We start from the raw sequence: 10,551 nt of genomic DNA on the forward strand, positions 1-10,551 counted from the left end.
TGGTAGCAATTTTAGTTAATTCCACGTTTATTAAATACCTATTATGTGCTTCTAAAATTTAATTTTACAGTAAATAAAGTACAATAATAGCATTACAGTAAAAATAGCATAAAAGTTAGGGGTGTGTGTGTGTGTGTGTGTGTGTGTGCGCAATTTAAGAAGGATTTAACTTTGACTTTTTGGCACCAACAAAGTACAAAATACATAAGTATGGTAATCCAAGCATTGTTTAAAGTTCTCTGCAATAGAATCACATTATGATACAGTTCAAAAAATCAGTTTAATGTGTTACATTGTGTAGAATATTTAACAATAAGAAAAGCACCATCCTTGGATTCAGTCTAGTCTGGTGTGTTTTCTTTCAGACTAAGCTCTTTAATTCCCAAGTATGATAATCAATACCTCTTTGATATATGTATGCTAGAAATAATTAGATGTAAGACTGAAGTTTAGAGCATTCACACTGAGGGAATATCAGGAGCAGGTGCCACTATCAATAAGCAATGATAGGAGTGGAGATGAACAGGATTGAATCTCTGACTTTAAAGAACTCAGTGAAAATGGTGATAATGTTTTATCAAATAATTGCAGCTCATTTTACCCATTTTAATTCAGTCCTTTGTGCAAGACATGTGCATGTACATGGCTTCAGGAGAGGGTTTTGTTATATATTTGCAAAAACTTTCCATTTTATTTTTATTCTTCTAATCTCTTTCGCTCTCTCATCATTTTTTCAATCTCATCATTATTCACATTTGGGGCTAGATAATTTTCTGTCATAGAGGCATGTCCTATTCATCACGGGGTATTTCTCAGCATCTTTGGCCATTATCAACTAAATTCTAGTATCACTCTCCCCACTGCCTCATCCTCTGCAGATATCACTACCAAAAACATCTTTGGATGGGCAAAATTAATCATAGTTAAGAACCATTGCTTTTACTCCTTGAATCATTACTTAGAAAGTATTTTATAAGAACCCAATGCAACATAGGCAATAGGTTGGTCGTGTGGATAGAAGGGCTTCCTAGGTGGCACTAATGGTTAAAAAAAAATGCTGGCCAATGAAGGGGTGCAGGAGACTCTGGTTCAGTCCCTGAGTCGAGAAAATTCTGAAGAGGGGAACATACCAACCCACTCTAGTATTCTTGTCTGGAGAATCCCATAGACAGAGGAGCCTGGTGGGTTAAAGCCTGTGGGACCACAAAAGAGTCTGATACAACTTAGCACTTAAATAACAACAAGAGAAAGCTAATAGCACAAAATTAATTGTTAGAAAGGAAAGGGAAAAATCCAAACCAAATTTGGTCTTTAAAAGCATAGTCTAGTAGTGGCAAGCGGGGGATACTCTTCATTGTGGTGCGCAGGCTTCTCGCTTCAGTGCTTTCTCTTGTTGCAGAGCACAGGCTCTGGGCACAGAGGCTTCAGTAGTTACAGTGTGTGGGCTCAGCGGTTGTGGCTCTTAGGCTTAGTTGCTCTCAGGCATATGGACTTTTCCTGGACCAGGGATTGGAGGGGTGTCCTCTGAATTGCACCACTGGACCACAAGGGAAGCCCAGCATTAGTGATATTTTTACTCTGTTACTCTTCTGAACCTTTTTCAGCTTATTTTGGATGTCTAAAATAGAACAGATCTATTCAAGGAGTTTTGTATTCTGACTCATACTTCTTTTTCTTAGCTTTACTTCTTAGTAGCTCTGTTTTCTTTCTTTAAACTAATAAATCCCATAAAGGTAGATCACTTTTCCTTACATAAAGGATCACTTCTGGAACTTCTTGACTTGCTGAACCCAAAGGTGCTGCCTAAAGAAAATATTGTCTCATACAATTGGAGAAAAAGAGTGTCAGTGAAGGAAGGGAAATGAGGCACTGGGCACCAAAATGCATAGAGGGCTACAATGTCTTTTAACCAAAACTCTTGCCAAATAAATCTTTCATCCAGCTTATAATTTTTCATCTTCCTTGGTTCTCATTGGGAGTTTTTCATGTCTCACCAACCAAAAGGGAGACTACAAGAGGGTATTAGGTCATCATGCATTTGTGTTGTCCTCACAACATTCTCTTATCCATTTTATCAATACCACTGTACTGTCTTCATCTGCACTCCTTTCTGCATCTTTCTTTTTTGTTATGTGCTTCATAACTACCTTAAATAAAGGATATAATATGGAGAAAATAAAAGATTCTGGAAATACTCATGGAGGTGAATAGTAGACTTAAGTGAATTTAAATTAGAGTTGCTTCCAAATTTCTGCCTTAGTAATAAATCAAAAATCAAATTAGATGCAAGATCATGATACAGTCCTTAGTCCTCACACTCAGTCAAAGTGTGCAAGCTTCAGAAATTTACTGTGTCATGTATATTGTATGCTAATTAATCAGGAAATCTAAGTGAATACTATTCTAGTGATTAAACTGTAGGGGTGCATTTCATTATTTTTGGACTTGTCACCATTTATCTTGTATTCTTTGATTAGATACATCATAATTTCCACCCCACCCCCCTGCTTTCTTCAGATATAATGGACAAATTTAACTGTGTATATTTAAGTTGTAAAATGCGGTGTTTTGATATACATTGCTATTGCTTTGTCATTAAATTATGTCCAACTCTTTGTGACCTCATGGACTATAGCCCGCCAGGCTCCTCTGTCCATGGGATTTCCCAGCAAGAATACTGGAGTGGTTTGCGACTCTTTCTCCAGGGGATCTTCCCAATCCAGGGATTGAACTGGAGCCTCTTTCATTGGCAGGTGGATTATTTACCAATGGGCCACATACATATATACTGTGAAATGCATACCACAAGTTAGTTATCACATCCATTAACTCACAAAAGCAGTGTTTGTGTTGTGTGTGTGTGTGTGTGTGTGGTAACAACATGTTAAATCTACTCTCTTAGTAGATATGAGTACATAGTATAGTATCATTAAGTATCATCACCATGTTGACCATTAGATCTTCACTTGTAGTTTAAGATTCACTATTTTTCTTTAATTGTCAAATGTAGAACTCAACTTTGATTCCAGAGGTTAAAAATTGTTTGCCACTAAGATGAAAATGGGTGTCATTTTGGATGAACTCTGTTGGTGGCTGGCCAGCGTGCAATTCAGAGCCCTGGCGCTGCAGGATAGAAAAGCAGTCTGCCATCCTTACGTCCTTGCTGGTATCCTTCCCTGTTGGCCTAGCACATTTTTCTCTTTGATTCTAGCTTGTCCAGTTTAGGAATGGTGGGAAAGAGACAACTAGAGAAACTAAATGAGTAGCAGCAAGACAGTGGTAAAATTCTGGAATTAATTCTCTTGTCTCACTGATCTTTCCCAAGTCAAGCAAAAAGGTGCCCATTTCTAAATTCTTATAAGGCTAATGAAGATTATTCATTCATTTATTCAGTCGACACAGAAATATTATACACCTATGATCTACCCACTGTGCCAGTAGCTTCATGTTAATTTGTTATGGTTGAGGATACAATAAAGTAATAAAAGCCAGGTGTGCCTAATAGTTTGTAGATCAGTTGCACTATATTTGATCCTACATGAAATGCATGAGAAAAGTTTACTTAGGTACATCAGAATATTTTTTGTAATTTAAATCTGCATTTTACAAAATGCTTACCACATGTTCCTCTTTTTACCTAATTTGTAAGTTATTTTTATCAGATTCTTTGTTAAATGGTTATTTATGCACTAATAAAAGGTCTTTTCCTTAAAGGTGTGATGATTGAAGGAGTGAAATTAAACACGTGATGAAGAAATGTATCCCTTATTGTATGTTTAATGTGGTTTAAATTATAAAACCCAGTATTTATAAGCATTATAATACTCATCTCTCCACTTATATCTTTTTCAATAAATGCAGCATAGTCTATGATACACAGTAAAACTTGTTTTCCCTTGGTGGGAATAAGTCCCTCACCCAATCATTGTATACTGTATGTGTGTGTATATATATATATATGTTACACATGTATATACTATATATGTACATATACTATATACGTACATATATATGCAGTATATACATGTATATACTACGTATGTACATATACAGGCTTCCTGGGTGGTTCAGCAGTAAGGAATCCACCTGCAATGCAGGAGACACAGGAGACATGGGTTTGATCCTTGGGTCAGGAAGATCCCCCAGAGAAGGGCATGGCAACCTACTCCAGCATCCTTGCCTGGAGAATACCATGAGCAGAGGAGCTGGTGGGCTCTAGTCCATAAGGTAGCAGAGTGGGATGTGGCTGAGCATGCACACACATGCTACATATACATGCTGCACTTTAAGCTAAGAAAATATCACTGCTAGTTACATACTGAAGAATAAATTTTTAAAATTTATAGCAGACTTTATTATTTCATAAGTTGTTTAATATATTTGTGTTATCTTGATGTAATTTGATAATGTGTGTGAAGTAATTCTGAATACAAATGGTTGAGTTGTTTTATTAAAATTAGCAAAACACAATACTTTAGTGCCTATTAAACCCAGTGAAATAAATTAAGAAGACATTATAATTAAAAGAAATAGCAGCAATTTAACATCATGATTCCAGAAACATCATTATCAGTGTCCTCTGTGGGTATAGGATATTAAGCATGCCAAATAGGAATGACTATCGGAATTAAGTTATTTACATTGTTCCAAAAAAAAAAAAAAAAAAGTATGTGTCTACTCCACTCCATCTTTTTCCAGTGAGTAACCGTCAATAAAATATATCTTATTTGTTATCTTCCAGGCAATACAGCTAAAGTGTATATTGAGATTCAGGATGAAAATGATCATCCCCCAGTGTTTCAGAAAAAATTCTACATTGGAGGTGTGTCTGAAGATGCAAGGATGTTTGCTTCTGTGCTAAGAGTTAAGGTATGAGAACATTTGTTAGGATACAGAATTAAAAGTGAAAACAAATAGCTCACATTTTGCAAATAAACTATAGCCATATAATTTATATTAACTGAATGCATACTTGCATTGTTTAAATGAAAATCTGAAGCTTACAGATATATGAGTTTAATTAGTCAAACTAAATACAGATTAATTATGAGGTGAATGCTGAGTAACTTTTGTGCTTTATTTTCACTATAAAAATAGAAACAAATTTCTTATGATATTTTACATAGAATAAAATATTAAGATGTATGTTTACCTAATAGATTTGTATGCCTTTTATATTAAGGTTTGATTTAAAATAATTCCAAAGATTCTCAGAATGGAGTCTTATAGCAAATATAAAATTGCTATTTTCTAATTGAAGAAGTAATGAAATAAATTTTGTATTTTTTTATCAATTATTTTTAAAAATTCAAAATGTTAGTTAAATCAATGTGAAAATTAATGCTACTAACATCAGTACTTTGGTAAAGATTTTTAAAAACCTTCATAGGTCAGAAATATTTTGCTCATTTTGTGGTAGTTTAAAAATACAACATCTAAGATTAAAGTTGCTAATTTAAAATTTTTCTTTAGTTAATTACCAAATATGTGTTCAATAGTTAGCAATACATAAATTTGAAGAATGTTTTATAACTAAGAAATAAATTTGTAAATATTGCATTTGGCTAAGGGAAATTTTATATGCTATAAGACTTTATTAGAGTTATTTTTCTGAAGCTATTTTAATGATCAAATTTTAAAATAGCTATTAATGTAAAAACATAAAAACGAAATATCTCTAAGAAAATCCAGCTGTTGATTGCTTCTCGTTTGGCACATGAGTATATTACTGCCTTTCTTTCCCTATTATCAGGATCATCATGATTGAGCTCTCCTTACATGTGATTTTTATCATCTTACAAACATTCTTAAATAAGAAAGAAAATTCAAGCAAATAAAGTATATGTGTGTGTACTTGCAAAATATCTCTTTCACAGTGCCAGATTCTGATTCTTGATTTGAATCACCAGTTATAACTAAAATTGGTCTACAAATTTAAGCCAACACATTATATCCAATTTGTACTATGATTAACAAATAACAGTCCTTTGTTGATGATGTTTATATTATTTTACAGTTTAGTCTTATAAAGGATTGATTCAGTCCATCCATTTAGTTGGTAAATAATTTTTGAATGATTATAGTCTGCATTGTTCTAGAAGCTGGACATAGAGCAACTGAAAAATAATCAAACGAACAAAGACCCCCAAATTCCTCACCCTGATAATGCAAACAAACTAGTAGCAGAAACAAATTATAGATCCAATGTCATGTGAAGAGCGAGACTTGTGTGTTTCTAGGTAAGATGCATTCTGGGCATTCTGAAGCAAAGTCTCTAAAGATGGAGGAAATTTGGAATTCAATGTGACTAAAAAGCCTGGCTGGGGATGAGACTGGAAATGCAGCCCAGGCCTAGGATATGGTTTTTATCCTTGATGTATTTTGAACGAAAGTCTTTGAATGGTTCTGTCTAGAAGTGTGACATAATCCAATACAAAGGGATTATTTTGAATGCTGTGCAGGGTGAGGAGTGGGGAAAGGTACACAGTGTTATAGACAAGAGTAGAAACAGAGCCCAATGCATCACTAGTCCAGGCTTAAACCATGGTGGTAGAAAGTGAAGATGATAAGAAGAAAATAAAAAGAAAGCCAAAAGGATTTGCTGATGTATTATATTAATATGTGGTGCATTAGAGAAAATCAAGGATGACTCAAAGGGTTTTGTTCTGAACAGGTCCCCATTACACAGGTCCCCATTACTCCCTCAGGTACTGTGGTGCAGAAATCAAGAGTTCATTTTTGGAAATTGTATGTTTCTGAGCCTTTTCCATATGCAAGTATGATTCTTGCAGGACAGTTACAGATATTGATTTAGAGTAAGGAAAGAAATCATAGACCAGATTGAAATCATGATATCAAGAAAATGGGTGTAGGTGGAAAAAAGTCCCAAAGGCTAATCCTTGGGAAGTCAAAACTTAGAGATCTGGAAGAGGATTCAGCAACTGATGCTGAGATATAGCTCCCGTGAGGTAACAGGAATAGTAGGAAAATGTCGAGTCCCTGAGCTTCATGAGAACTAAATTGATGAAAGAGGGAGTGATCAACTATTAAGTGCTGCTATGAATAGAATGCCTCTGTAGATTTTTATATGACCGCTTATGCTAATGGAAGTATATAGTTCAGTTCAGTTCAGTCACTCAGTCGTGTCCAACTCTTTGCGACCCCATGAATCCCAGCACGCCAGGCCTCCCTGTCTATCACCAATTCCCGGAGTTCACTCAGACTCACATCCATCGAGTCAGTGATGCCATCCGGCTATCTCATCCTCTGTCATCCCCTTCTCCTCCTGCCCCCAATCCCTCCCAGCATCAGAGTCTTTTCCAATGAGTCAACTCTTTGCATGAGGTGGCCAAAGTACTGGAGTTTCAGCTTTAGCATCATTCCTTCCAAAGAAATCCCAGGGCTGATGTCCTTCAGAATAGAGTTGTTGGATCTCCTTGCAGTCCAAGGGACTCTCAAGAGTCTTCTCCAACACCACAGTTCAAAAGCATCAATTCTTTGGCGCTCAGCTTTCTTCATAGTCCAACTCTCACATCCACACATGACCACAGGAAAAACCTTAGCCTTGACTAGACGGACCTGCTTTTCAATATGCTATCTAGGTTGGTCATAACTTTCCTTCCAAGGAGTAAGCGTCTTTTAATTTTATGGCTGCAGTCACCATCTGCAGTGATTTTGGAGCTCGGAAAAATAAAGTCTGACACTGTTTCCCCATCTATTTCCCATGAAGTGATGGGACCAGATGCCATGATCTTCGTTTTCTGAATGTTGAGCTTTAAGCCAACTTTTTCACTCTCCTCTTTCACTTTAATCAAGAGGTTTTTTAGTTCCTCTTTATTTTCTGCCATAAGGGTGGTGTCATCTGCATATCTGAGGTTATTGATATTTCTCCTGGCAGTCTTAATTCCAGCTGGTGCTTCTACCAGCCCAGCGTTTCTCATGATGTACTCTGCATAGAAGTTAAATAATCAGGGTGACGCCTTGATGTACTCCTTTTCCTATTTGGACCAGTCTGCTCTTCCATGTTCAGTTCTAACTTTTGCTTCCTGACCTGCATATAGGTTTCTCAAGAGGCAGGTCAGGTGGTCTGGTATTCCTATCTCTTTCAGAACTTTCCAGTTTCTTGTGATCCACACAGTCAAAGGCTTTGGCGTAGTCAATAATGCAGAAATAGATGTTTTTCTGGAACTCTCCAATGATCCAGTGGATGTTGGCAATTTGATCTCTGGTTCCTCTGCCTTTTCCAAAACCAGCTTGAACATCTGGAAGTTCACGGTTCACATATTGCTGAAGCCTGGCTTGGAGAATTTTGAACATTACTTTACTAGCGTGTGAGATGAGTACAATTGTGCGGTAGTTTGAACATTCTTTGGCATTGCCTTTTTTGGGATTGGGTCCTGTGGCCACTGCTGAGTTTTCCAAATTTGCTGGCATATTGAGTGTAGCACTTTCATAGCATCATCTTTCAGGATGTGAAATAGCTCACCTGGAATGCCATCACCTCCACTAGCTTTGTTCGTAGTGATGCTTTCTAAGACCCACTTGACTTCACATTCCAGGATGTCTGGCTCTAGGTCAGTGATCACACCATCATGATTATCTTTTCATGAAGATCTTTTTTGTACAGTTCTTCCATGTATTCCTGCCACCTCTTCTTTCTGCTTCTGGTAGGTTCATACCATTTCTGTCCTTTATCAAGCCCATCTTTGCATGAAATGTCCCCTTGGTATCTCTAATTTTCTTGAAGAGATCTCTAGTCTTTCCCATTCTGTTGTTTTCCTCTATTTCTTTGCACTGATTGCTAAGGAAGGCTTTCTTATCTCTCCTTGCTATTCTTTGGAACTCTGCATTCAGATGTTTATATCTTTCCTTTTCTCCTTTGCTTTTTGCTTCTCTTCTTTTCACAGCTATTTGTAAGGCCTCCCCAGACAGCCATTTTGCTTTTTTGCATTTCTTTTCCATGGAGATTGTCTTGATCCCTGTCTCCTGTGCAATGTCACGAACCTCATTCCATAGTTCATCAGGCACTCTATCTATCAGATCTAGTCCCTTAAATCTATTTCTCACTTCCACTGTATAATCATAGGGGATTTGATTTGGGTCATACCTGAATGGCCTAGTGGTTTTCCCTACTATCTTCAATTTCAGTCTGAATTTGGCAATAAGGAGTTCATGATCTGAGCCATAGTCAGCTCCTGGTCATGTTTTTGCTGACTGTATAGAGCTTCTCTTTCTTTGGCTGCAAAAAATATAATCAATCTGATTTCGGTGTTGTCCATCTGGTGATGTCCATGTGTAGAGTCTTCCCTTGTGTTGTTGAAAGAGGGTGTTTGCTATGACCAGTGCATTTTCTTGGCAAAACTCTATTAGTCTTTGCCTTGCTTCACTCCATATTCCAAGGCCAAATTTGCCTGTTACTTCAGGTGTTTCTTCACTTCCTACTTTTGCATTCCAGTCCCCTATAATGAAAAGGATATATATTTGGAGAGTTAGTTCTAAAAGGTATTGTGGATCTTCATAGAACCATTCAACTTCAGTTTCTTCAGCATTACTAGTTGGGGCATAGACTTGGATGACTGTGATATTGAATGGTTTACCTTGGAAACAAATAGAGATCATTCTGTCATTTTTGAGATTGCATCCAAGTACTGCATTTCAGACTCCTTTGTTGACCATGATGGCTACTCCATTTTTTCTAAGGGATTCCTGCCTGCAGTAGTAGATATAATGGTCATCTGAATTACATTCACCCATTCCAGTCCATTTTATTTCGCTGATTCCTAGAATGTTAATGTTCACTCTTGCCATCTCCTGTTTGACCATTTCCAATTTGCCTTGATTCATGGACCTGACATTCCAGGTTCCTATGCAATATTGCTCTTTATAGCATCATACCTTGCTTCTATCACCAGTCACATCCACAACTGGGTGTTGTTTTTGCTTTGGCTCCATCCCTTCATTCTTTCTGGAGTTATTTCTCCACTGATCTCCAGTAGCATATTGGGCACCTACTGACCTGGGGAGTTCCTCTTTCAGTATCCTATCATTTTGCCTTTTCATACTGTTCATGGGGTTCTCAAGGCAAGAACCCTGAAGTTGTTTGCCATTCCCTTCTCCAGTGGACCACATTCTGTTAGCCCTCTCCACCATGACCCGCCTGTCTTGGGTGGCCCCATGGGCGTGGCTTAGTTTCATTGAGTTAGAAAAGGCTGTGGTCCTAGTGTGATTAGATTGACTAGTTTTCTGTGATTATAGTTTCAGTGTGTCAGCCCTCTGATGCTCTCTTGCAACACCTACCCTCTTACTTGGGTTTTTCTTACCTTGACATGGGGTATCTCTTCATGGCTGCTCCAGCAAAGTGCAGCCGCTGCTCCTTACCTTGGATGAGGGGTATCTCCTCACCGCTGCCCCTCCTGATCTTGAATGTGGAATAGCTCCTCTAGGCCCTCCTGTGCCCACTCATCCATGGCTCTTTGGATGTGGCGTTGCTCCTCCCAGCGGCGCCCCCTGGCCTCGGGCATGGGGAAGTATATAGTAGTGGAGTAAAAATTA

General features: G+C 37.5%; 1 protein-coding gene across 1 annotated transcript in view; it reads left to right on the forward strand.

Annotated features, from left to right (window-relative positions):
* Positions 1-10,551, forward strand: part of PCDH15 (protocadherin related 15) — a 1,792,715-nt gene that overhangs the window by 1,666,065 nt on the left and 116,099 nt on the right. The window contains exon 30 of the mRNA XM_055560763.1: positions 4,742-4,869. Within this exon, the coding sequence (XP_055416738.1) occupies positions 4,742-4,869 (128 nt within the window). The remainder of the gene's footprint in view (positions 1-4,741; positions 4,870-10,551) is intronic.

Source organism: Bubalus kerabau, chromosome 22 (genome assembly GCF_029407905.1).
Source record: "Bubalus kerabau isolate K-KA32 ecotype Philippines breed swamp buffalo chromosome 22, PCC_UOA_SB_1v2, whole genome shotgun sequence".
NCBI classification, from domain to species: Eukaryota; Metazoa; Chordata; class Mammalia; order Artiodactyla; family Bovidae; genus Bubalus; species Bubalus kerabau.